This window comes from Pseudopipra pipra, chromosome 1, assembly GCF_036250125.1.
Source record: "Pseudopipra pipra isolate bDixPip1 chromosome 1, bDixPip1.hap1, whole genome shotgun sequence".
Lineage (NCBI taxonomy): Eukaryota > Metazoa > Chordata > Aves > Passeriformes > Pipridae > Pseudopipra > Pseudopipra pipra.
Window position 1 is genome coordinate 787,538 of NC_087549.1, and position 27,990 is coordinate 815,527.

A 27,990-nucleotide genomic window follows, 5' to 3' on the forward strand; every position below is an offset into this window, starting at 1 on the left:
GCACCTCACACCTCGCCCATCCCACTCCCTGCTCCTGTCTCTTCACTCCTTTGACTCAATAAAATTCTCCTGCATCAAAGTCTCTCAGGCCTCCTCTTTTTTCATTCCAATGGTTTCACATCCTCACTCGGCACAAGGCCAGGGCTCTACAGCCATTGGGAATCTGGGAAAAGGCCACAACACCTTTCTTAGCAAATCTGTCACCAGCACTAACACAGATGGGCAATGGAACAGGGTTGGAGGGGCCCTGCCACAACATGGCACAAACCCATCACCTGCTACACCAAAGGCTTCCACACAACAAGGTTCTCCTGCACACGCCTCTGCCAAAGTCTCTCTGCGCCAGCACACACTGCACAAACTCTCTTCCCCACCACGACTCTTCAACCTGCCCAGCACAGACACAACATCAGCCACTTGGCCAGGATGCAGTGCAAGTGCTTCAACCCTCCTGCTCAAACCAACCCCGCAAGAGCAGCTTGGCCAGGACCATGGCCAGTTCAGTGTTACAGCTCCAGGCACACAGACTCCACCTCCTCTGCCACTCTCTCACCTCCCTCACACACAACAAGCCTTGTCTTCTTTGCCCATGCAATTCCATCTGTTTCCCTTGTGTCCAGGGCCCCTTGTCCTGCCCGTGTGTTCTGCTGACAAGAGCTGGGCTCCCTCCACTTCAGTCCCTGCCAGCAGGGATTCACACACACTCAGGACACTCCCCTGGCCAGCCCTGTCTCCTCCTGCCAGTCCCAGCTCTCTCAGCCTCTCCTCTATCCAACATCCTCTGGCCTCTTTAGAATCTTGATGCTCCTCAACTGCTCTGCATTCCCCAAGTCCATCAGCTTCTTCCACTGGAGAGCCCAGCACTGCCCACAGACCTCACATGGCACATCCCCAGTGCTGAGGAGGCAGCAAGAGTCACCTCCCACTGCTTGATCACACCTTGCCCAATCCTCACCTGCAGACTCCTTTTCCCACACGGGTTCATGGCCACCTCTTGGGCCATTTGTTCTCCACCAGGAACACAAAATCTGGTCCTAATAAGAGATTAATTCTATGAAAACAGTTGATCCAGTTCATCTCCAGCCTTTCCTCCTACCTAGGCTGACCCCTCCCCACAAACAGGACTTGGCCCCTGCCCTTGCTCAACTCCAGGGCGTGGCCATGGCCATCACCACTCATCTTTGCAGTCTTGGCCCAATGGATGCAGCTCCTGGGCTACAGCACTGCACACTTGTTCCCATCTGCACTTTGGCACACTCAGCCCAAGGCTCTGGGCCCAGCCCTGCACACACTTCTCACCCCACCACACTGGGCACTGACACAGCCCGGCCTTGTTTGCACTCTCTGGCATCACGCAATGCTTGTGTCCAACAACCCTGGACACCTCCAAATCCTCTTGCTGCCCCTCAGACAGAAAAGAAGCCCAGAGCAGGGACCTCGCTCCCTGCCACTCAGCCCAGGAGAGGGCCCAAAAGGCCCCAGCTATCAAAACCTTCAAAGCAGGAGGGGCACCAAAACCCCCAGAGAGCACAGTCAGCAGGAAAAGTCAGGTCCAGTGTCAGGATGAGCCAGGTGGAAGCAAAGGGGAGAGGAATGGAAGGGGAGGGAAGGGGCAACACCTGTGAAACTCCAGAGCAGCCTGACAGGGCTGGGATGCTTTGGGGCCCCTCCTCACAACACACCCCCAAACCACAGCACACCAGGGACACGGGGGCACCTCACTCATCACACCCCACCTCTCCAAAGCTTTGCTCACATCTTCAGCCCTCCCTGACACGAACCATCAACTCCAGACTTTACCCTCTAATACTCACAGTTCAAAGCTGCTGCCAAGGTCAGATGGACACGGCCTCAAGGGCAGGACATGGAATCACAGAATTCCACAAAGCAATGTCCGCACCATGACACAAGAGGAGAGAGGAGCCCACTGAACAATCACTAGGAATTATAATTTTTTATTCTCAGGTACAGGATGTTACAACTTACCGGTCCAAAGTTAGGAAACCTCCTGGCTTGAATGCGGAAGAAGGGAACTGGCGTCACAGAGCAGCCAGGGCAGAAAGGGATGGAGCCCCAGTGGTTCTTTTTTTATTGTATTTCTTCAGAAGGTCAAGAAATGAAATTTAAATGACCAAGTACCTGGTCATGAAAATTTCAGAAATCCAAGTGGACCATAGGAATGGAACCGGACCAGCCTGAATTCAGCCTGAAGAGGCGCCTCAAGGTTTCCAGGTCCTCTCTCTTGATCTCAATCACGATTCCAGGGGATGAGCTCTCTTTCATCTCTCAAGAATTGCTCCAAAGGACTATGACCGTTCCAAGTTGATGGAGAGTGACCTCCCCAGGACATCAAATGACTCCCTCAGCATTCCTGGGTGCAACACAATGACTGATGGACATCCAGTCACACAGAACAAGAGGGGGCCCAGTCAGCACAAAGCACCCACAAACCACAGCCCAGGAAAACCACAAAATCACCGAACTAATGACATCACACCTCTCCTGGGCTCTAATTCTTTATTCAGCCCTCCCTGACACACATCCAACAATCCAAAACTCCCAAATCCCAGCTCCTCAAAGCTGCCGCCAGCTGACAGGGCTGGGCCAAGGCTGTGCCGCCCCTGCGGGAGCAGCATAAAAGCCGGCCCAGCGCCTCTCTCCCTGCCACGCTTCTCCTCAAGCCTTCTCCTGCCTTCTCTACCCACCACCAGGTGAGCCTCCAGCCCCTCACAACCCCCTCCTGCTCCTGCCACACCGCCCCCCTGGCCCCTCTCGGCCAGCACACTCGGACCCAGCCTCAGCAGCCCTCACGCCTCCCCACAGCCCCACACCAGCCTCCCCACTGACCAGCCCTCCTGCAACACCGCCCCGAGCACCCCCACCACCCGCACCTGCCTCACACCCCTCTCTGCTCTCACCTTCTCTTCTCTTGCCCTCCCAGGGCCCCTCCACACCACACCCATGGCCTGCTACGACCTCTGCCGCCCCTGCGGACCCACCCCGCTGGCCAACAGCTGCAACGAGCCCTGTGTCAGGCAGTGCCAGGACTCCACCGTCCTCATCCAGCCCTCCCCCGTCCGCGTCACCTTCCCAGGGCCCATCATGACCTCCTTCCCCCAGAGCTCCTTCGTCGGATCCACCGCAGGGGCTGCCCTGGGCACGGAGCTCAACGTCCAGGGACAGCCCATCTCTGGTGGCTTTGGCTACGGCCTGGGCTATGGCCGTGGCTTTGGCTACGGCCTGGGAGGCCTGGGCTGCTCTGGTTTGGGAGGCCTGGGATGCTCCACCTGCTGAGGGCCCTCCACAACTTCCCTCACAACACAAGCTCCGGCTCTGCCAAAATCTGCTACAACACAAGTACCTCAGCTGATGGTTGCCCTACTGCACCTCAGACCTTCTCCCTTCCACTGTCTTCTCTGCCCTTTCACTCTTTCTCTCAATAAAGTTCTCCTGCAGCAAAACATGACAGGCCTCCTCATCCTTTCTTCCTCCAAGACTCCTTGAATTTCATTTGGCACAGAGCTCAGGCAACAGATGCCATTGGATGGGTGGGAAAGGGACCAGCTCTCTCCTAGGAAATATTTCACCAGCCTCAACAGAGACTGGTACAGAAGGGCCTTCCACAATGGGACACAAACTCTTCCCTTGCCCAAACACAGCCTTGGACACACCACCCACACCTCGCACACAAACTCTCAGTTTGGGTTGGCTTCAGTCTCCATGGAAACTGGGAGCTCCAGCCCTTCATCATCCCCAAGGCTCTACTCTGCATCCCACCAACAGGTCCCTGCTTTCCTTCTCCTCAGGCTCCCAGAGCTGAACACACAACTCCAGTCTCCCCAGAAAGGAGCAGAGGGGCACAATCCCCTCCCTCTCCCTGCTGCCCACACTGTGGCCAGGAGCCCAGCACACGGGGGCTCTCTGGGCTGCCAGGGCACGTTCCTGGCTCCCAGTCAGTTCTTCACTCACCAACACCCTCCAAGCCTTCTCCAAGCTGCTCTCAAACCAGCCACCACCAGCCTGGAGCCCTGTTAGGGACTCACACAACCCACAAGCTCTTGGCCCTCTTGAATTCCAGGAGCATCACACAGGTCCTCCTCCCCAGCCTCTCCAGGCCCCTCTGGCTGCCATCCCTTCCCCCTCGACAACCAACCACAACAGTCAGCTTGGTGTCATCCACAGTCTTGCAGAGCTCGCACTTAATCCATGATCCTGATGGAAATGGGGGAGGTCAAGCCTCCAGTGTGCAAGGTTCAGAACATCAGATCAGCCACAAAAGCAGTTGGAGCAGATCCACCAGCAGCTGCTCTGCTCAGGCTCTGAGGCTTCTCCATATGATTCAGGAACACCCACAGCAGGACAGACAAGGAGAGAGAAGCACATTGAGCCTCCTCTGGTAATTACAGGTTTTTCCTCACAAGAAAAAGATATTAAGAATTAGGGCTTATAAATTATGAAAGCTTATGGCCTGAATGGTGAACCAGTGAACTGATGTCACAGACCAGCCTGGGCAAAAAGGGACCAAACCCACTCTGTTGTTTGTTTATTGCTTTTCTTAATGAGGTCACGAAATACAGTTTCAATGAGAGAGTATCATGTCCTGTAAATGTGAGAGATCCCAAGGGACCGTAACCCTGGCAATGAGGGCAGCCTGACCACATGCCAGTTAGCCAGGGAGTCACTGCTGCTCTTCCTCCACAAACCAAGCCAGGAGCTCTCTTTCAGCCCTCAGGAAGCGCTCCAGGCACTGGCACCATGAGCAGCTGATGGCAAGAGGAGCAGAGTGGCCTCCCCAGCACATCAGGCAGCTCCCTCAGCATTCCTGGCTGCAGCACCTCAGGCCCTGAGGGCACAGGTGCACCCAGTGACACAGCAAACCTTCCTGCAGGGCTTCCCCTTGCCCAGCAACACTCACTGCTCGCCTGACAAACCCCCTGCAAACTCTGCCCTGGGCTCCAGGGGGGCAGCTCTGCCTGGCAGCCTTTGGGGCCTCATCTTCACCAGGTCCCCACAAACCACAGCACACCAGGGACACGGGGGGACCTCACTGATGACACCACCAATTTCCTTGGCCTTTTTGTTTCTTCAGCCCTCCCTGACACACATCCAACCATCCAACCCTCCCAAATCCCAACTCATCAAAGCTGCCACCAAGGTCAGACAGACACGGCCTCAAGGGCAGGACATGGAATCCCAGAACTCCACAAACCCACAGCACGGGAGTGACATCAGGTGACCTCACAGAGGACACCCCACCTCTCCTGGGCAGTGTCTGCACCTGCCAAGTGCCCCCACAAGCACATTCCAGGCACAACCTCCCAAATACCAACTCTCCCTTCAAAGCTGCTGCCACAAGGACACGTCTGCAAGAGGAGCACATGGAAAGGGAGCACTGTGGAAAGGAAAACACACCCCACCTCACCCACTCAGTGGCTCACCTTGGCCTACAAGGAGCTCACCTTGCTCAAGCAGCACCTGCCTTTCACAAACCCATCATGGCTGGGCCAGATCCCCTCCTTGTCCTACAAGTGCTATGTGATGGCACTCAAAGTGACCTGCTCCAGAAACTTCCCTGGCACTCAGGTCAGACTGAAAGGCCTGTAGTACCCCACAACCTCTTTCCAGCCTTCTCACTGGGGAGCACAAGCCCTGTGAGCCCGGGATGTAAACGAGCCCATCCCAGAGCAAAGCCAGTGAGAAAGGCCCGACCTAAGGACAGGCTGAGCCAGCTGGGAGAAAGGTGGGCAAGGAGCAAATGCAATGGAAGGGGCAGCTCCTCACCAAGGGCACACCTCCAGAGCCAAAGCAAGCTGGCAGGGTTGTGAGGGAATGGGGCCTCTCCTCACAACACACTCACAAACCACAGCACACGAGGGACACGGGGTGACCTCACTGCTGACACCCCAACTCTCCAGGGCTTTGGTCATGTCTCCAATATGCCACAACACACAAATTCCATGGAAATGCTCCTAAATGAGAACTCCTCAAAGCTGCCGCCAGCTGACAGGGCTGGGCCAAGGCTGTGCCGCCCCTGCGGGAGCAGCATAAAAGCCGGCCCAGCGCCTCTCTCCCTGCCACGCTTCTCCTCAAGCCTTCTCCTGCCTTCTCTGCCCACAACCAGGTGAGCCTCCAGCCCCTCACAACCCCCTCCTGCTCCTGCCACACCGCCCCCCTGGCCCCTCTTGGCCAGCACGCTCGGACCCAGCCTCAGCAGCCCTCACGCCTCCCCACAGCCCCACACCAGCCTCCCCACTGACCAGCCCTCCTGCAACACCGCCCCGAGCACCCCCACCGCCCCCACCTGCCTCACACCCCTCTCTGCTCTCACCTTCTCTTCTCTTGCCCTCCCAGGGCCCCTCCACACCACACCCATGGCCTGCTACGACCTCTGCCGCCCCTGCGGACCCACCCCGCTGGCCAACAGCTGCAACGAGCCCTGTGTCAGGCAGTGCCAGGACTCCACCGTCCTCATCCAGCCCTCCCCCGTCCGCGTCACCTTCCCAGGGCCCATCATGACCTCCTTCCCCCAGAGTACCTTCGTTGGATCCACCGCAGGGGCTGCCCTGGGCACGGAGCTCAACGTCCAGGGACAGCCCATCTCCGGCGGCTTTGGGGCCGGAGGCTACGGCCTGGGCTATGGCCGTGGCTTTGGCTACGGCCTGGGAGGCCTGGGCTGCTCTGGCCTGGCAGGCCTGGGCTGCTCCGGCACCTGCTGAGGGTCCTTGCCAACAAAACTGACACCCCCTGCACCTGCCCTTCTCACTCTTGCACCAATATCTCCTGCAAGCAAAGCACCTCGCCTGATGGTTGCCCTACTTGCACCTCACACCTTGCCCATCCCACTCCCTGCTCCTGTCTCTTCACTCCTTTGACTCAATAAAATTCTCCTGCATCAAAATCTCTCAGGCCTCCTCTTTTTTGATTACAATGGATTTACATTCTCACTCGGCACAAGGCCAGGGCTCTACAGCCAGTGAGAATCTGGACAAAGGCCACAACACCTTTCTTAGCAAATCTGTCACCAGCACTAACACAGACGGGCAACAGAACAGGGGTGGAGGGGCCCTGCCACAACATGGCACAAACCCATCACCTGCCACACCAAAGGCTTCCACACAACAAGGCTCTCCTGCACACACCTCTGCCAAAGTCTCTCTGCGCCAGCACACACTGCACAAACTCTCTTCCCCACCACGACTCTTCAACCTGCCCAGCACAGACACAACATCAGCCACTTGGCCAGGATGCAGTGCAAGTGCTTCAACCCTCCTGCTCAAACCAACCCCGCAAGAGCAGCTTGGCCAGGACCATGGCCAGTTCAGCGTTACAGCTCCAGGCACACAGACTCCACCTCCTCTGCCACTCTCTGACCTCCCTCACACACAACAAGCCTTGTCTTCTTTGGCCATGCAATTCCATCTGTTTCCCTTGTGTCCAGGGCCCCTTGTCCTGCCCGTGTGTTCTGCTGACAAGAGCTGGGCTCCCTCCACTTCAGTCCCTGCCAGCAGGGATTCACACACACTCAGGACACTCCCCTGGCCAGCCCTGTCTCCTCCTGCCAGTCCCAGCTCTCTCAGCCTCTCCTCTATCCAACATCCTCCAGCCTCTTTACAATCTTGATGCTCCTCAACTGCATTCCCCAAGTCCATCAGCTTCTTCCACTGGAGAGCCCAGCACTGCCCACAGACCTCACATGGCACATCACCAGTGCTGAGGAGGCAGCAAGAGTCACCTCCCACTGCTTGATCACAACTTGCCCAATCCTCACCTGCAGACCTCTGACCCCTTTTCCCAGAAAGGTTCATGGCCACCTCTTGGGCCATTTGTTCTCCACTAGGACCACAAAAACCTTGTCCCAATAAGAGATCAATTATATAAAAACAGTTGATCTAGTTATCTCCAGCCTTTCCTCCTCCCTGGGCTGACCGCTCCCCACAAACAGGACTTTGCCCCTGCCCTTGCTCAACTCCAGAACGTGGCCATAATTCAAACCTGCTACCAAGGTCAGATGGACATGGCCTCAAGGGCAGGACACGGAATCACAGAATTCCACAAAGCAATGTCCACACCATGACACAAGAGGAAAGAGGAGCCCACTGAACAATCACTAGGAATTATAATTTTTTATTCTCAGGTACAGGATGTTACAACTTACAGGTTCAAAGTTAGGAAACCTCATGGTTTGAATGCGGAAGAAGGGAATTGGCGTCACAGAGCAGCCAGGGCAAAAAGGGATCAAGCCCCATTGGCTCTTTGTTTATTGTATTTCTTCAGAAGGTCAAGAAATGAAATTTAAATGACCAAGTACCTTGTCATGAAAATTTCAGAAATCCAAGTGGACCATAGGAATGGAACCGGACCAGCCTGAATTCAGCCTGAAGAGCCGCAAGGCTTCCAGATCCTCTCTCTTCATCTCAATCACAATTGCAGGGGATGAGCTCTCTTTCATCCCTCAAGAATTGCTCCAAAGGACTATGACCGTTCCAAGGTGATGGAGAGTGACCTCCCCAGGACATCAAATGGCTCCCTCAGCATTCCTGGGTGCGACACAATGACTGATGGACATCCAGTCATACAGAAGAGGGGGCCCAGTCAGCACAAAGCACCCACAAACCACAGCACAGGAAAACCACAAAATCACCTCACTGATGACATCACACCTCTCCTGGGCTCTAATTCTTTATTCAGCCCTCCCTGACACACATCCAACAATCCAACCCTCCCAAATCCCAACTCCTCAAAGCTGCCGCCAGCTGACAGGGCTGGGCCAAGGCTGTGCCGCCCCTGCGGGAGCAGCATAAAAGCCGGCCCAGCGCCTCTCTCCCTGCCACGCTTCTCCTCAAGCCTTCTCCTGCCTTCTCTGCCCACCACCAGGTGAGCCTCCAGCCCCTCACAACCCCCTCCTGCTCCTGCCACACCGCCCCCCTGGCCCCTCTCGGCCAGCACGCTCGGACCCAGCCTCAGCAGCCCTCACGCCTCCCCACAGCCCCACACCAGCCTCCCCACTGACCAGCCCTCCTGCAACACCGCCCCGAGCACCCCCACCGCCCCCACCTGCCTCACACCCCTCTCTGCTCTCACCTTCTCTCACCTTCTCTTGCCTGCCCTCCCAGGGCCCCTCCACACCACACCCATGGCCTGCTACGACCTCTGCCGCCCCTGCGGACCCACCCCGCTGGCCAACAGCTGCAACGAGCCCTGTGTCAGGCAGTGCCAGGACTCCACCGTCCTCATCCAGCCCTCCCCCGTCCGCGTCACCTTCCCAGGGCCCATCATGACCTCCTTCCCCCAGAGCTCCTTCGTCGGATCCACCGCAGGGGCTGCCCTGGGCACGGAGCTCAACGTCCAGGGACAGCCCATCTCCGGCGGATTTGGGGCCGGAGGCTACGGCCTGGGCTATGGCCGTGGCTTTGGCTACGGCCTGGGAGGCCTGGGCTGCTACGCCAACAGGGGCTGCTCTGGCATCTGCTGAGGCACCAAACAACTGCCCCAACAACAACCAACCAGGACCTGCAAGTTACCACAAGTAACAGGGATTCATCTCCACCCCAAGGCTCTCCAATGGACTCAGCGCTTCCAGCTCCTGCTCTCAGGGCTCCAAGCAAGGAAGCAGCCAAGGGGCCAGCCCGCACTGCCTGCAAACATGGCCCAGCTCCCTCCTCCTCTTCTCCCCCTTCCTTTTCTCCAGCGCCCCTTCGGTCTGGCCAGTCCCCTCTGCTGCAAACACCTTCTCACAAGCCACACACCATCAGGTACCTCTGCTGGGCTGCTCCCAACAAGGGGAGCAGCAAGATCTCAGGGCTCTGCAAGAATCTCTTGCAAGGGAGGGACCTCATCTGATGGTCGCCTTACTTGCACCTCAGACTGGATCCCTTCCCCTGGCTGCTCCTTTCTTTTTATTCTTTAGTCTCAATAAAGTTCTCCTGCATCACAGCCTCTGATGTCTCCTCTTAATTTTTTCTTTCAATTGTCTCACAATCTTAAGGAGTACAACGCCAGGGCTCAAGAGGCCATCAGGGTGGGTGGAAAAGGGCCACAAGGCCTTTCTTAACAATTGTGCCACCAGCACTAACACACAGACTGGCACAGCGTGGGGGGCCTTCCAAAATAAGGGACAAACCCACCACCTGCACCAAAGGCTTCCACACAGCAATGCTCTCCTGCACACCCCTCTGCCAAAGTCCCTCTATTTCAACACACACTGCACAAACTCTCTTCCCCAGCAGGATTCTCAAACCCTTCAGCAAACACAGTTACAAGATAATAGACTTTGACAAAAACTCTGGAGAGCAAGTGCTTCACCCCTCTTCACAAGCAGAGCCAGAGAGAGCAGCATTTCCAGTGCTGTGGCCAGTTCAGTTTTAGATCTCTCAGGATGGAGACTCCACAACCTCTTCCACACTATGAACACCCTCAAACTGCCTTCTTTGCCCATGGAATTCCATTCATTTTAACTTGTGCTCATGGCCAGCTCTTCTGCTACTGGGCAGGACTTTCAAGAGCCAGGCTCCCTTCACTTCGTTCCTGCCATCACGGATTCATACACACCTAAGATGACCCAGGGCACATTTTTGACTCCACACTAAGTGTTCCCAACTTTCTCACCCTCTCCACTTATCAAAAGCTCCTGCACCGCTTCAAAACCCCTGTGGCCCTACACTGCTCTTGAGTCACTCAGTCCACGATCCTTTGGTTCTCCACCATTACCACAAGGTCCATCTCTGCTGGGTGGTTTTCTGTCTAATTGCACCCCAGCCACTGCTGCCACCAGGAAGAGTCCTCTGCAGAAACAGAACTTGGCATTTCCCTGCTGAATTCCATCAGATTCATCTCTGTGCAGTGCTGGAAAATCAGGTCCCTCCCTCAGCACTCCACGCTTCACCCCACCTTTCCCCATGGACTATTGCACATCCAGTGACAAAACCCCCCTCTCTGGGGGGATCCCTGAGACCCCCACACTCCCTGGCACCCCCAGCCCAGCCCTGCACTGGCCCAGATGCCTCTTGCCTGCCAGGCCCTGCAGCCCCAGCAATGCCCAGACACACATCCCCTTCCTGCCTCCCCTCCTCTTCCTTCCCAACACCTCTGCTGCCCTGGGGGACAACCCTCAGCACACTCAGCTCCCCTGCATTTCGGCAGCTGCTGGCACTCAGCACAGCTCCTGGCAGGCTGCAATCAGCCCAACTCAGCCCCACTTAGCAAAGGCACTCAGGGAAGATGCAGGCAACTGCAAACCTGTCCCTCTATCCACAGCACCTGGAAAATTGGGCAGAAGATCCTACAGGCTGGAACTGGAAGGCTTTGAAGGGACAATGCAACCATCATAAACAGTCGGGGGGGCTCACTAAGGGAAAGTCTCTCCTGCCTCCTTTCATATCCTTCTGTGTTTATGCCCCTCCACTCAGGCATGAAGGGAATGTGGTGGATGCAGTTTGTTGGGCTTTTAGTCAGGTTAATGCTCCTGTTCCTCACTGCACCCTCCTGGACAAGACAATTGTCCAGCTGTGGAGGAGCAGCACAGGCAGCAGTGGGGGAAGCCCTGGGGGAGGACAGAGCTCCAAGGGGGACAGTGACTGGGGCTCCATCTGCCTGCTGACCCATCCCCAGCGCTGGGCCCCAGGGCTCCAGGGCAGCGCCACTTCTCTCCCACACTTTGATCCATGCTCTGCAAGCAGGACAAGTGGCCAGCAAGAGCCAAAGGCCATTGTGCAGCCACTGTCCCCTGCAAAATGCCCTCTCCTGAAGGCTCTTCTTTGCCCCTGGCAGTGTGGTCAGAATACAGGAAGGGTGGAAATGGTGTAAGACCAAAGCTCCAGCCTGGAAGGTTCAGAACATCAGTTCCCCCAAAACAGCTCCTGAAGCAGATCCACCAGCAGCAGCTGCACTGCTGAGGCTTTCACACTTCCTCGGATCCTACAGGAACACCCATACCATGGCAGAGGTGTAAAGAGGAGCCCACTGACCTTACTGGGTTTGGCTCAGAGCTGTAAGATAGCAAAACTTACAGGTTAAAAAAAACCTTATGACAAAAATACAGAATATGTAAATTAAGGTCATAGACCAGCCTGGGCAAAAAAATTATCCAGCCTGAGTTTGCTGTTTGGTCACTGGATTATTCGTGAGCTGAAGAAACACGGTTTAAATGACAGAATCTGCTGTTGGGCAACTTTGGAAGATCCAAATGGAACATAAGAGTAGGTAGGAGCGCACCCTGACCAACCTTGAGTTTTCCAGAACATGCCTCTGCATCCTGTTCAAGACAGGGGGGAATGAGCTCCCCTTCAGCCATCAGGAAGTGCTCCCAGGCACCATGACCTTTCCAGGTCACAGGAGAGTGACCTCCTCCCAGGAACAAAAAGCAGCTTCCTCAGCATTCCTGGGTGCAGTAAAATGATTTATGTACATTCAGTCACATAGAAGAGAGTTCACTCTGCACAACAGAACCACAAACCACAGCAGACGAGTGCCATGAGGTAACCTGACTAATGACACCTCTGCCTGCAAAGCTTCACTCAGGTTTACAAACCTCCCTGAAATGCACTTCCCATGCAAATCCTCCCAATTACAGCTCAATCTCAAAAGTTGCCGCCAAGGTGACATGGACACGGCCTCAAGGGCAGGACATGACATTGCAGAGGTGGGGACAGAAAACAGCGCCCAGCTCCGGACTCACCAGGCTGGGCCAGGCAAGAGCTGCTGCCTGAGAAATGCCCCAAGGGCTGGGCCAAGGCTGTGCCGCCCCTGCGGGAGCAGCATAAAAGCCGGCCCAGCGCCTCTCTCCCTGCCACGCTTCTCCTCAAGCCTTCTCCTGCCTTCTCTGCCCACCACCAGGTGAGCCTCCAGCCCCTCACAACCCCCTCCTGCTCCTGCCACACTGCCCCCCTGGCCCCTCTCGGCCAGCACGCTCGGACCCAGCCTCAGCAGCCCTCACGCCTCCCCACAGCCCCACACCAGCCTCCCCACTGACCAGCCCTCCTGCAACACCGCCCCGAGCACCCCCACCGCCCCCACCTGCCTCACACCCCTCTCTGCTCTCACCTTCTCTCACCTTCTCTTGCCTGCCCTCCCAGGGCCCCTCCACACCACACCCATGGCCTGCTACGACCTCTGCCGCCCCTGCGGACCCACCCCGCTGGCCAACAGCTGCAACGAGCCCTGTGTCAGGCAGTGCCAGGACTCCACCGTCCTCATCCAGCCCTCCCCCGTCCGCGTCACCTTCCCAGGGCCCATCATGACCTCCTTCCCCCAGAGCTCCTTCGTCGGATCCACCGCAGGGGCTGCCCTGGGCACGGAGCTCAACGTCCAGGGACAGCCCATCTCCGGCGGCTTTGGGGCCGGAGGCTACGGCCTGGGCTATGGCCGTGGCTTTGGCTACGGCCTGGGAGGCCTGGGCTGCTCTGGCTTGGCAGGCCTGGGATGCTCCACCTGCTGAGGGCCCTCCACAACTTCCCTCACATCACAAGCTCCGGCTCTGCCAAAATCTGCTACAACACAAGTACCTCAGCTGATGGTTGCCCTACTGTACCTCAGACCTTCTCCCTTCCACTGTCTTCTCTGCCCTTTCACTCTTTCTCTCAATAAAGTTCTCCTGCAGTAAAACATGACAGGCCTCCTCATCCTTTCTTCCTCCAAGACTCTTAGAATTTCATTTGGCACAGAGCTCAGGCAACAGATGCCATTGGATGGGTGGGAAATGGACCAGCTCTCTCCTAGGAAATATTTCACAAGGATCAACAGAGACTGGTACAGAAGGGCCTTCCACAATGGGACACAAACTCTTCCCTTGCCCAAACACAGCCGTGGACACACCACCCACACCTCAGACACAAACTCCCAGTCTGGGCTGGCTTCAGTCTCCATGGAAACTGGGAGCTCCAGCCCTTCATCATCCCCAAGGCTCTACTCTGCATCCCACCAACAGGTCCCTGCTTTCCTTATCCTCAGGCTCCCAGAGCTGAACACACAACTCCAGTCTCACCAGAAAGGAGCAGAGGGGCACAATCCCCTCCCTCTCCCTGCTGCCCACACTGTGGCCAGGAGCCCAGCACATGGGGGCTTTCTGGGCTGCCAGGACACGTTCCTGGCTCCCAGTCAGTTCTTCACTCACCAACACCCTCCAAGCCTTCTCCAAGCTGCTCTCAAACCAGCCACCACCAGCCTGGAGCCCTGTTAGGGACTCACACAACCCACAAGCTCTTGGCCCTCTTGAATTCCAGGAGCATCACACAGGTCCTCCTCCCCAGCCTCTCCAGGCCCCTCTGGCTGCCATCCCTTCCCTCTCGACAAACAACCACAACACTCAGCTTGGTGTCATCCACAGTCTTGCAGAGCTCGCACTTAATCCATGATCCTGATGGAAATGGGGGAGGTCAAGCCTCCAGTGTGCAAGGTTCAGAACATCAGATCAGCCCCAAAAGCAGCTGGAGCAGATCCACCAGCAGCTGCTCTGCTCAGGCTCTGAGGCTTCTCCATACGAATCAGGAACACCCACAGCAGGACAGGCGAGGAGAGAGAAGCACATTGAGCCTCCTCTGGTAATTACAGGTTTTTCCTCACAAGAAAAAGATATTAAGAATTAGGGCTTATAAATTATGAAAGCTTATGGCCTGAATGGTGAACCAGTGAACTGATGTCACAGACCAGTCTGGGCAAAAAGGGCCAAGTTCACTCTGTTGTTTGTTTATTGCTTTTCTTAATGAGGTCACGAAATACAGTTTCAATGAGAGTATCATGTCCTGTAAATGTGAGAGATCCCAAGGGACCGTAACCCTGGCAATGAGGGCAGCCTGACCACATGCCAGTTAGCCAGGGAGTCACTGCTGCTCTTCCTCCACAAACCAAGCCAGGAGCTCTCCCTCAGCCCTCAGGAAGTGCTCCCAGGCACTGGCACCATGAGCAGCTGATGGCAAGAGGAGCAGAGTGGCCTCCCCAGCTCATCAGGCAGCTCCCTCAGCATTCCTGGCTGCAGCACCTCAGGCCCTGAGGGCACAGGTGCACCCAGTGACACAGCAAACCTTCCTGCAGGGCTTCCCCTTGCCCAGCAACACTCACTGCTCACCTGACAAACCCCCTGCAAACTCTGCCCTGGGCTCCAGCAGGGCAGCTCTGCCTGGCAGCCTTTGGGGCCTCATCTTCACCAGGTCCCCACAAACCACAGCACACCAGGGACACGGGGGGACCTCACTGATGACACCACCAAGTTCCTTGGCCTTTCTGTTTCTTCAGCCCTCCCTGACACACATCCAACCATCCAACCCTCCCAAATCCCAACTCATCAAAGCTGCCACCAAGGTCAGACGGGCACGGCCTCAAGGGCAGGACATGGAATCCCAGAACTCCACAAACCCACAGCACGGGAGTGACATCAGGTGACCTCACAGAGGACACCCCACCTCTCCTGGACAGTGTCTGCACCTGCCAAGTGCCCCCACAAGCACATTCCAGGCACAACCTCCCAAATACCAACTCTCCCTTCAAAGCAGCCGCCACAAGGACACGTCTGCAAGAGGAGCACACGGAAAGGGAGTGCTGTGGAAAGGAAAACACACCCCACCTCATCCACTCAGAGGCTCACCTTGGCCTACAAGGAGCTCACCTTGCTCAAGCAGCACCTGCCTTTCACAAACCCATCATGGCTGGGCCAGATCCCCTCTTCGTCCTACAAGTGCCGTGGGATGGCACTCAAGGTGACCTGCTCCAGAAACTTCCCCAGCACTCAGGTCACACTGAAAGGCCTGTAGTTCCCCACATCCTCTTTCCAGCCTTCTCACTGGGGAGCACAAGCCCTGTGAGCCCGGGGTGTAAATGAGCCCATCCCAGAGCAAAACCAGTGAGAAAGGCCCGACCTAAGGACAGGCTGAGTCAGCTGGGAGAAAGATGGGCAAAGAGCAAATGCAATGGAAGGGGCAGCTCCTCACCAAGAGCACACCTCCAAAGCCAAAGCAAGCTGGCAGGGTTGTGAGGGAATGGGGCCTTTCCTCACAACACACCCAGAAACCACAACACGAGGGACACGGGGTGACCTCAATGATGACACCCCAACTCTCCAGGGCTTTGCTCATGTCTCCAATATGCCACAACACACAAATTCCATGGAAATGCTCCTAAATGAAAACACCTCAAAAGTGCCGCCAGCTGACAGGGCTGGGCCAAGGCTGTGCCGCCCCTGCGGGAGCAGCATAAAAGCCGGCCCAGCGCCTCTCTCCCTGCCACGCTTCTCCTCAAGCCTTCTCCTGCCTTCTCTGCCCACCACCAGGTGAGCCTCCAGCCCCTCACAACCCCCTCCTGCTCCTGCCACACCGCCCCCCTGGCCCCTCTCGGCCAGCACGCTCGGACCCAGCCTCAGCAGCCCTCACGCCTCCCCACAGCCCCACACCAGCCTCCCCACTGACCAGCCCTCCTGCAACACCGCCCCGAGCACCCCCACCGCCCCCACCTGCCTCACACCCCTCTCTGCTCTCACCTTCTCTTCTCTTGCCCTCCCAGGGCCCCTCCACACCACACCCATGGCCTGCTACGACCTCTGCCGCCCCTGCGGACCCACCCCGCTGGCCAACAGCTGCAACGAGCCCTGTGTCAGGCAGTGCCAGGACTCCACCGTCCTCATCCAGCCCTCCCCCGTCCGCATCACCTTCCCAGGGCCCATCATGACCTCCTTCCCCCAGAGCTCCTTCGTCGGATCCACCGCAGGGGCTGCCCTGGGCACGGAGCTCAACGTCCAGGGACAGCCCATCTCCGGCGGATTTGGGGCCGGAGGCTACGGCCTGGACTATGGCCGTGGCTTTGGCTACGGCCTGGGAGGCCTGGGCTGCTACGCCAACAGGGGCTGCTCTGGCATCTGCTGAGGCACCAAACAACTGCCCCAACAACAACCAACCAGGACCTGCAAGTTACCACAAGTAACAGGGATTCATCTCCACCCCAAGGCTCTCCAATGGACTCAGCGCTTCCAGCTCCTGCTCTCAGGGCTCCAAGCAAGGAAGCAGCCAAGGGGCCAGCCCGCACTGCCTGCAAACATGGCCCAGCTCCCTCCTCCTCTTCTCCCCCTTCCTTTTCTCCAGCGCCCCTTCGGTCTGGCCAGTCCCCTCTGCTGCAAACACCTTCTCACAAGCCACACACCATCAGGTACCTCTGCTGGGCTGCTCCCAACAAGGGGAGCAGCAAGATCTCAGGGCTCTGCAAGAATCTCTTGCAAGGGAGGGACCTCATCTGATGGTCGCCTTACTTGCACCTCAGACTGGATCCCTTCCCCTGGCTGCTCCTTTCTTTTTATTCTTTAGTCTCAATAAAGTTCTCCTGCATCACAGCCTCTGATGTCTCCTCTTAATTTTTTCTTTCAATTGTCTCACAATCTTAAGGAGTACAACGCCAGGGCTCAAGAGGCCATCAGGGTGGGTGGAAAAGGGCCACAAGGCCTTTCTTAACAATTGTGCCACCAGCACTAACACACAGACTGGCACAGCGTGGGGGGCCTTCCAAAATAAGGGACAAACCCACCACCTGCACCAAAGGCTTCCACACAGCAATGCTCTCCTGCACACCCCTCTGCCAAAGTCCCTCTATTTCAACACACACTGCACAAACTCTCTTCCCCAGCAGGATTCTCAAACCCTTCAGCAAACACAGTTACAAGATAATAGACTTTGACAAAAACTCTGGAGAGCAAGTGCTTCACCCCTCTTCACAAGCAGAGCCAGAGAGAGCAGCATTTCCAGTGCTGTGGCCAGTTCAGTTTTAGATCTCTCAGGATGGAGACTCCACAACCTCTTCCACACTATGAACACCCTCAAACTGCCTTCTTTGCCCATGGAATTCCATTCATTTTAACTTGTGCTCATGGCCAGCTCTTCTGCTACTGGGCAGGACTTTCAAGAGCCAGGCTCCCTTCACTTCGTTCCTGCCATCACGGATTCATACACACCTAAGATGACCCAGGGCACATTTTTGACTCCACACTAAGTGTTCCCAACTTTCTCACCCTCTCCACTTATCAAAAGCTCCTGCACCGCTTCAAAACCCCTGTGGCCCTACACTGCTCTTGAGTCACTCAGTCCACGATCCTTTGGTTCTCCACCATTACCACAAGGTCCATCTCTGCTGGGTGGTTTTCTGTCTAATTGCACCCCAGCCACTGCTGCCACCAGGAAGAGTCCTCTGCAGAAACAGAACTTGGCATTTCCCTGCTGAATTCCATCAGATTCATCTCTGTGCAGTGCTGGAAAATCAGGTCCCTCCCTCAGCACTCCACGCTTCACCCCACCTTTCCCCGGGGACTATTGCACACCCAGTGACAAAACCCCCCTCTCTGGGGGGATCCCTGAGACCCCCACACTCCCTGGCACCCCCAGCCCAGCCCTGCACTGGCCCAGATGCCTCTTGCCTGCCAGGCCCTGCAGCCCCAGCAATGCCCAGACACACATCCCCTTCCTGCCTCCCCTCCTCTTCCTTCCCAACACCTCTGCTGCCCTGGGGGACAACCCTCAGCACACTCAGCTCCCCTGCATTTCGGCAGCTGCTGGCACTCAGCACAGCTCCTGGCAGGCTGCAATCAGCCCAACTCAGCCCCACTTAGCAAAGGCACTCAGGGAAGATGCAGGCAACTGCAAACCTGTCCCTCTATCCACAGCACCTGGAAAATTGGGCAGAAGATCCTACAGGCTGGAACTGGAAGGCTTTGAAGGGACAATGCAACCATCATAAACAGTCGGGGGGGCTCACTAAGGGAAAGTCTCTCCTGCCTCCTTTCATATCCTTCTGTGTTTATGCCCCTCCACTCAGGCATGAAGGGAATGTGGTGGATGCAGTTTGTTGGGCTTTTAGTCAGGTTAATGCTCCTGTTCCTCACTGCACCCTCCTGGACAAGACAATTGTCCAGCTGTGGAGGAGCAGCACAGGCAGCAGTGGGGGAAGCCCTGGGGGAGGACAGAGCTCCAAGGGGGACAGTGACTGGGGCTCCATCTGCCTGCTGACCCATCCCCAGCGCTGGGCCCCAGGGCTCCAGGGCAGCGCCACTTCTCTCCCACACTTTGATCCATGCTCTGCAAGCAGGACAAGTGGCCAGCAAGAGCCAAAGGCCATTGTGCAGCCACTGTCCCCTGCAAAATGCCCTCTCCTGAAGGCTCTTCTTTGCCCCTGGCAGTGTGGTCAGAATACAGGAAGGGTGGAAATGGTGTAAGACCAAAGCTCCAGCCTGGAAGGTTCAGAACATCAGTTCCCCCAAAACAGCTCCTGAAGCAGATCCACCAGCAGCAGCTGCACTGCTGAGGCTTTCACACTTCCTCGGATCCTACAGGAACACCCATACCATGGCAGAGGTGTAAAGAGGAGCCCACTGACCTTACTGGGTTTGGCTCAGAGCTGTAAGATAGCAAAACTTACAGGTTAAAAAAAACCTTATGACAAAAATACAGAATATGTAAATTAAGGTCATAGACCAGCCTGGGCAAAAAAATTATCCAGCCTGAGTTTGCTGTTTGGTCACTGGATTATTCGTGAGCTGAAGAAACACGGTTTAAATGACAGAATCTGCTGTTGGGCAACTTTGGAAGATCCAAATGGAACATAAGAGTAGGTAGGAGCGCACCCTGACCAACCTTGAGTTTTCCAGAACATGCCTCTGCATCCTGTTCAAGACAGGGGGGAATGAGCTCCCCTTCAGCCATCAGGAAGTGCTCCCAGGCACCATGACCTTTCCAGGTCACAGGAGAGTGACCTCCCAGGAACAAAAAGCAGCTTCCTCAGCATTCCTGGGTGCAGTAAAATGATTTATGTACATTCAGTCACATAGAAGAGAGTTCACTCTGCACAACAGAACCACAAACCACAGCAGACGAGTGCCATGAGGTAACCTGACTAATGACACCTCTGCCTGCAAAGCTTCACTCAGGTTTACAAACCTCCCTGAAATGCACTTCCCATGCAAATCCTCCCAATTACAGCTCAATCTCAAAAGTTGCCGCCAAGGTGACATGGACACGGCCTCAAGGGCAGGACATGACATTGCAGAGGTGGGGACAGAAAACAGCGCCCAGCTCCGGACTCACCAGGCTGGGCCAGGCAAGAGCTGCTGCCTGAGAAATGCCCCAAGGGCTGGGCCAAGGCTGTGCCGCCCCTGCGGGAGCAGCATAAAAGCCGGCCCAGCGCCTCTCTCCCTGCCACGCTTCTCCTCAAGCCTTCTCCTGCCTTCTCTGCCCACAACCAGGTGAGCCTCCAGCCCCTCACAACCCCCTCCTGCTCCTGCCACACTGCCCCCCTGGCCCCTCTCGGCCAGCACGCTCGGACCCAGCCTCAGCAGCCCTCACGCCTCCCCACAGCCCCACACCAGCCTCCCCACTGACCAGCCCTCCTGCAACACCGCCCCGAGCACCCCCACCGCCCCCACCTGCCTCACACCCCTCTCTGCTCTCACCTTCTCTCACCTTCTCTTGCCTGCCCTCCCAGGGCCCCTCCACACCACACCCATGGCCTGCTACGACCTCTGCCGCCCCTGCGGACCCACCCCGCTGGCCAACAGCTGCAACGAGCCCTGTGTCAGGCAGTGCCAGGACTCCACCGTCCTCATCCAGCCCTCCCCCGTCCGCGTCACCTTCCCAGGGCCCATCATGACCTCCTTCCCCCAGAGCTCCTTCGTCGGATCCACCGCAGGGGCTGCCCTGGGCACGGAGCTCAACGTCCAGGGACAGCCCATCTCCGGCGGCTTTGGGGCCGGAGGCTACGGCCTGGGCTATGGCCGTGGCTTTGGCTACGGCCTGGGAGGCCTGGGCTGCTCTGGCTTGGCAGGCCTGGGATGCTCCACCTGCTGAGGGCCCTCCACAACTTCCCTCACATCACAAGCTCCGGCTCTGCCAAAATCTGCTACAACACAAGTACCTCAGCTGATGGTTGCCCTACTGTACCTCAGACCTTCTCCCTTCCACTGTCTTCTCTGCCCTTTCACTCTTTCTCTCAATAAAGTTCTCCTGCAGTAAAACATGACAGGCCTCCTCATCCTTTCTTCCTCCAAGACTCTTAGAATTTCATTTGGCACAGAGCTCAGGCAACAGATGCCATTGGATGGGTGGGAAATGGACCAGCTCTCTCCTAGGAAATATTTCACAAGGATCAACAGAGACTGGTACAGAAGGGCCTTCCACAATGGGACACAAACTCTTCCCTTGCCCAAACACAGCCGTGGACACACCACCCACACCTCAGACACAAACTCCCAGTCTGGGCTGGCTTCAGTCTCCATGGAAACTGGGAGCTCCAGCCCTTCATCATCCCCAAGGCTCTACTCTGCATCCCACCAACAGGTCCCTGCTTTCCTTATCCTCAGGCTCCCAGAGCTGAACACACAACTCCAGTCTCACCAGAAAGGAGCAGAGGGGCACAATCCCCTCCCTCTCCCTGCTGCCCACACTGTGGCCAGGAGCCCAGCACATGGGGGCTTTCTGGGCTGCCAGGACACGTTCCTGGCTCCCAGTCAGTTCTTCACTCACCAACACCCTCCAAGCCTTCTCCAAGCTGCTCTCAAACCAGCCACCACCAGCCTGGAGCCCTGTTAGGGACTCACACAACCCACAAGCTCTTGGCCCTCTTGAATTCCATGAGCATCACACAGGTCCTCCTCCCCAGCCTCTCCAGGCCCCTCTGGCTGCCATCCCTTCCCTCTCGACAAACAACCACAACACTCAGCTTGGTGTCATCCACAGTCTTGCAGAGCTCGCACTTAATCCATGATCCTGATGGAAATGGGGGAGGTCAAGCCTCCAGTGTGCAAGGTTCAGAACATCAGATCAGCCCCAAAAGCAGCTGGAGCAGATCCACCAGCAGCTGCTCTGCTCAGGCTCTGAGGCTTCTCCATACGAATCAGGAACACCCACAGCAGGACAGGCGAGGAGAGAGAAGCACATTGAGCCTCCTCTGGTAATTACAGGTTTTTCCTCACAAGAAAAAGATATTAAGAATTAGGGCTTATAAATTATGAAAGCTTATGGCCTGAATGGTGAACCAGTGAACTGATGTCACAGACCAGTCTGGGCAAAAAGGGCCAAGTTCACTCTGTTGTTTGTTTATTGCTTTTCTTAATGAGGTCACGAAATACAGTTTCAATGAGAGTATCATGTCCTGTAAATGTGAGAGATCCCAAGGGACCGTAACCCTGGCAATGAGGGCAGCCTGACCACATGCCAGTTAGCCAGGGAGTCACTGCTGCTCTTCCTCCACAAACCAAGCCAGGAGCTCTCCCTCAGCCCTCAGGAAGTGCTCCCAGGCACTGGCACCATGAGCAGCTGATGGCAAGAGGAGCAGAGTGGCCTCCCCAGCTCATCAGGCAGCTCCCTCAGCATTCCTGGCTGCAGCACCTCAGGCCCTGAGGGCACAGGTGCACCCAGTGACACAGCAAACCTTCCTGCAGGGCTTCCCCTTGCCCAGCAACACTCACTGCTCACCTGACAAACCCCCTGCAAACTCTGCCCTGGGCTCCAGCAGGGCAGCTCTGCCTGGCAGCCTTTGGGGCCTCATCTTCACCAGGTCCCCACAAACCACAGCACACCAGGGACACGGGGGGACCTCACTGATGACACCACCAAGTTCCTTGGCCTTTCTGTTTCTTCAGCCCTCCCTGACACACATCCAACCATCCAACCCTCCCAAATCCCAACTCATCAAAGCTGCCACCAAGGTCAGACGGGCACGGCCTCAAGGGCAGGACATGGAATCCCAGAACTCCACAAAACCACAGCACATGAGTGACATCAGGTGACCTCACAGAGGACACCCCACCTCTCCTGGACAGTGTCTGCACCTGCCAAGTGCCCCCACAAGCACATTCCAGGCACAACCTCCCAAATACCAACTCTCCCTTCAAAGCAGCCGCCACAAGGACACGTCTGCAAGAGGAGCACACGGAAAGGGAGTGCTGTGGAAAGGAAAACACACCCCACCTCATCCACTCAGAGGCTCACCTTGGCCTACAAGGAGCTCACCTTGCTCAAGCAGCACCTGCCTTTCACAAACCCATCATGGCTGGGCCAGATCCCCTCTTCGTCCTACAAGTGCCGTGGGATGGCACTCAAGGTGACCTGCTCCAGAAACTTCCCCAGCACTCAGGTCACACTGAAAGGCCTGTAGTTCCCCACATCCTCTTTCCAGCCTTCTCACTGGGGAGCACAAGCCCTGTGAGCCCGGGGTGTAAATGAGCCCATCCCAGAGCAAAACCAGTGAGAAAGGCCCGACCTAAGGACAGGCTGAGTCAGCTGGGAGAAAGATGGGCAAAGAGCAAATGCAATGGAAGGGGCAGCTCCTCACCAAGAGCACACCTCCAAAGCCAAAGCAAGCTGGCAGGGTTGTGAGGGAATGGGGCCTTTCCTCACAACACACCCAGAAACCACAACACGAGGGACACGGGGTGACCTCAATGATGACACCCCAACTCTCCAGGGCTTTGCTCATGTCTCCAATATGCCACAACACACAAATTCCATGGAAATGCTCCTAAATGAAAACACCTCAAAAGTGCCGCCAGCTGACAGGGCTGGGCCAAGGCTGTGCCGCCCCTGCGGGAGCAGCATAAAAGCCGGCCCAGCGCCTCTCTCCCTGCCACGCTTCTCCTCAAGCCTTCTCCTGCCTTCTCTGCCCACCACCAGGTGAGCCTCCAGCCCCTCACAACCCCCTCCTGCTCCTGCCACACCGCCCCCCTGGCCCCTCTCGGCCAGCACGCTCGGACCCAGCCTCAGCAGCCCTCACGCCTCCCCACAGCCCCACACCAGCCTCCCCACTGACCAGCCCTCCTGCAACACCGCCCCGAGCACCCCCACCGCCCCCACCTGCCTCACACCCCTCTCTGCTCTCACCTTCTCTTCTCTTGCCCTCCCAGGGCCCCTCCACACCACACCCATGGCCTGCTACGACCTCTGCCGCCCCTGCGGACCCACCCCGCTGGCCAACAGCTGCAACGAGCCCTGTGTCAGGCAGTGCCAGGACTCCACCGTCCTCATCCAGCCCTCCCCCGTCCGCATCACCTTCCCAGGGCCCATCATGACCTCCTTCCCCCAGAGCTCCTTCGTCGGATCCACCGCAGGGGCTGCCCTGGGCACGGAGCTCAACGTCCAGGGACAGCCCATCTCCGGCGGCTTTGGGGCCGGAGGCTACGGCCTGGACTATGGCCGTGGCTTTGGCTACGGCCTGGGAGGCCTGGGCTGCTCTGGCCTGGCAGGCCTGGGCTGCTCTGGCACCTGCTGAGGGTTCTTGCCATCACAGCTGACACCCCCTGCACCTGCCCTTCTCACTCTTGCACCAGTATCTCCTGCGAGCAAAGCACCTCGGCTGATGGTCGCCCTACTTGCACCTCACACCACATCCCTCCTATGTATTTCTCGTCTTTTCAATCTTTGATCTTAATAAACTTCTCCTGCATCAAAGCCTGAGACGCCTCTGCCTCCTTAATTCTTCCAGGGATTTTCCAACTTTACCCCCTACACAGCCAGCTCCACAGGCCAGCTCGGTGGGTGGAAAAGGGGCACAAGGCCACTCCTAGGAAATATCTCACCACCACCACCAGCAGCACTGACTGGCTCCTGAGGGTCTGTCACAAAGTTACACCAGCCCATCACTCATCACACTCAGGTTTTGACATGACAACACTCCCTGGTACACCCCAACCCTTTGCTCCCACCCCAAACATCTCCAGGCCCTCTTACACCATCTCCCCTCACAGACACATCCCAGGACCACCCACACAAGGCCCCATGTCCTTTTCCCCTCATGCTCCAAGGACCTTGGGGAACCCATGCAGGCTGTCCAGCTCACCACCCACCCTTCCACAGGGTCCTCAGCTCACCCAGCTCTGGATCCTTGTTGCACTGTCCCTCTGGCCGCCCGCTCCCCATTCCTCCTGCCTGGCAGTCCCCGGGCCAGGATCTCACCTTGTTGTGGGTCTTCAACTGATCCCTGCTGGAGATGCCCCGGCCACCATCCCCTGCTCACTGCAGGGCCCCACTGGGATCCATTCCGGGGGTCTCTGCACCACCAGCCTCCCCCAACAGGGGCCCTGCATCACCTGTGCACGTGACCCCAAGCCCCCATCCCTCTGTTCCCTGGTCCCACAGCAAGTCCCCTTTGTGAGGTCACCGTCACTGGGCATTCCTCAGGCACAGCCTGGAGACCTTGGAACCAGGGGCAGGGACAAGCCTGGGACCCTGCTCTGCTAACAACTTGGGCCTCTGCGGGGTTGGGGTTGATCTTTGCAGGACACCAAGTGCCCACCAAGCCCCTCTCTCAATCTCTTCCCTCCAGTGGACAAAAGAAAGAAGAAGATGGAGAAAGGCTCCTGAGTGGAGTTAAGGACAGGGAGTTCAGTCACCAATCACCATCGTGGGCAAAACAGACTCCACCCAGGGAAATTCATTTCATTCCTTAAAAATCAAACCTTTGAGTAAGATAATGGGACAGAAAACCAAACTTTAAATACCATCCCTTCACCCCTCCCTTCAGCCAGGCTCAACTTCACTCCCCAGTTCTCTGCCCCCTCTCCCCAAGTGGCTCAGGGCAATGGACAAGGTGCCTTGGGGTCAGTTCATCCCACCTTGGTTTTGCTGTTCCTTCCTCCTCACACTCTGCCCCTGCTCCAGTGTGGGCTCCATCCCACACACACAGTCTCCAACGGGGGCCTTCCCATGGGCTGCATTTCCATACAAACAGCTCCAGCCTGGCTCCCTCCCACGGGCTCAGGCCTTCAGGAACACGCTGCTCCAACGTGGCTCTGGAGGGGCTCCCAAGCTCTCCCAACAAACCTCCCCCATGGCGGGCTCCTCTCTCCATGGGGCCACAGGTCCTGCCAGGAGCCTGCTCCAGCTCGCCCTCCCCACGGCCTCACAGCCTCTTTGGGCACTCCCTGGCTCTGCTGGCAGCTCCTCCTGGGGCTGCAGCTGCATCTCTGCTCCACCCTGCACCTCCAGGGGCTGCGGGGGGACAGCCTCACCCACCATGCTCTGCTCCACGGGCTGCACAGTACATTCTGCTACAGCCCCTGGGCCACCTCCTCCCCTCCCTCGGCACTGCCCTTCATCACCCCACACTTCTTCCTCTCCCATGTTTTCTCTCCTCTTTTCAGCTCCTCTTGAGCACTAATTGTGCCCCTTCCAGATCAGGTTGTCATCACAGATTGGCTGCATCAATGAGGATTGCCTCTGCTGTGTCCAACAGCTGATCCAACATAGAGCCAGTGGGAACTCGCTGTGTCAGACACCAGGGAAGCTTCTGGAACCTTCTCCCAGAAGCCACACCTGCAGAACTCTTGAGACCAAAACCTTGTCAGTTGAACCTGATCCACTCAGATACAACCTTAGCAGCAGTAGAGGCAACCAGACCCCCAGAGAGCACACCCAGTGGGCAAGGCTGAGCCTAAAACCAGGCTGTGTGAGCTGGGAGAAAGCTGGAGGGGAATCCAACAAAATGGAAGGAGAAGCCCCTTATGCCTGGCACAAACTCTTCTTTGGACGCTCATCTTCAAGCAGAGCACAAGCCCTGTGACCCCAAAGGGTCAACTTGCTGACAGCAGAGCACAGCCAGTGACAAAGGCCAGGCTCAAAGACAGGCTCAGTGAGCTGGCAGTGAGGCTGGAAGGAAGGAATGGGATTGAAGGGGCAGCCCCTCACACCCGGCACGGCTGCACAGCCCAGACCAGCCCGACAGGGCTGAGGGGGAATGGGGCCCCTCTAAACAACTCACCCACAAACCACAGCCCCCGAGGGACACGAGGTGACCTCACTGATGACACCCCACCTCTCCAGTGCTTTGCTCACATCAGACAAATGCCCTGACCCCCATATTTCATGTAAATCCTCCCAACAACCAACTCATCAAAGCTGCTGCCAAGGTCAGATGGACGCGGCCTCGAGAGCAGGACATGGAATCACAGAATTCCACAAAGGAACATCCGCAAAATGACAGAAGAGGAGAGAGGAGTGCAGTGACCATCCAGTAGTAATTACAGTTTTTGCTCACAGGCACAGGATGTTAAAACTTAGGAGTTATACATTGTGAAATCTCCGGGCTTGAATGCAAAATAAGGGAATTGGCGTCACAGAGCAGCCTGGGCAACAAGGGATTGAGCCCCGATGAATGTTTGTTTCTTGCATTTCTTCAGAAGGCCAAGAAATAAAGTTTAAATGACCAAGTACCTTGTGATGAAAATTTCAGAAATCCAAATGGACCATAGGAATGGAACGTGACCAACTTGAATTCAGCTTGAGCAGCCGCAAGTTTTCTAGTTCCTCTCTCTTGATCTAAATCACAATTGCAGGGGATGAGCTCTCTTTCATCCCTCAAGAATTGCTCCAAAGGATTATGACATTTCCAAGTTGATGGAGAGTGGCCTCCCCAAGACATCAAATGGCTCCCTCAGCATTCCTGGGTGCAACACAATGACTGATGGACATGCAGCACACAGAAGAGGTGAACCAGTCAGCACAACACACCCACAAACCACAGCACAGGAGGGCCACAAAATCACCTCGCTGATGACATCAAACCGCTCCTGGGCTCTAGTTGTTTCTTTAGCCAACAATCCAATCCTCCTACACATCCAACAATCCACTCCTCCTAAAAACCAACTCCTCAAAGCTGCCGCCAGCTGACAGGGCTGGGCCAAGGCTGTGCCGCCCCTGCGGGAGCAGCATAAAAGCCGGCCCAGCGCCTCTCTCCCTGCCACGCTTCTCCTCAAGCCTTCTCCTGCCTTCTCTGCCCACAACCAGGTGAGCCTCCAGCCCCTCACAACCCCCTCCTGCTCCTGACACACCACCCCCCTGGCCCCTCTCTGCCAGCATGCTCTGCCCCAGCCTCAGCAGCCCTCACGCCTCCCCACAGCCCCACACCAGCCTCTCCACTGACCAGCCCTCCTGCAACACCGCCCCGAGCACCCCCACCGCCCCCACCTGCCTCACACCCCTCTCTGCTCTCACCTTCTCTCCCCTTCTCTTGCCTGCCCTCCCAGGGCCCCTCCACACCACACCC

The 27,990-nt window shown here is 56.8% G+C and overlaps 3 protein-coding genes across 3 annotated transcripts; all 3 read left to right on the forward strand.

The window, feature by feature from the left end:
• The first annotated feature begins 8,927 nt into the window (after positions 1-8,927).
• On the forward strand, positions 8,928-9,472 carry LOC135414197 (feather keratin B-4-like). Its single transcript, XM_064654722.1, has one exon. It carries the CDS (start codon positions 9,134-9,136, stop codon positions 9,470-9,472), a length of 339 nt encoding a protein of 112 aa, XP_064510792.1. The 5' UTR covers positions 8,928-9,133.
• A 3,618-nt stretch (positions 9,473-13,090) lies between these two features.
• Positions 13,091-13,432, forward strand: LOC135405796 (feather keratin B-4-like). Its single transcript, XM_064640398.1, has one exon. It carries the CDS (start codon positions 13,091-13,093, stop codon positions 13,430-13,432), a length of 342 nt encoding a protein of 113 aa, XP_064496468.1.
• A 2,876-nt stretch (positions 13,433-16,308) lies between these two features.
• On the forward strand, positions 16,309-16,844 carry LOC135414256 (feather keratin B-4-like). Its single transcript, XM_064654852.1, has one exon. It carries the CDS (start codon positions 16,506-16,508, stop codon positions 16,842-16,844), a length of 339 nt encoding a protein of 112 aa, XP_064510922.1. The 5' UTR covers positions 16,309-16,505.
• Positions 16,845-27,990: the final 11,146 nt, after the last annotated feature.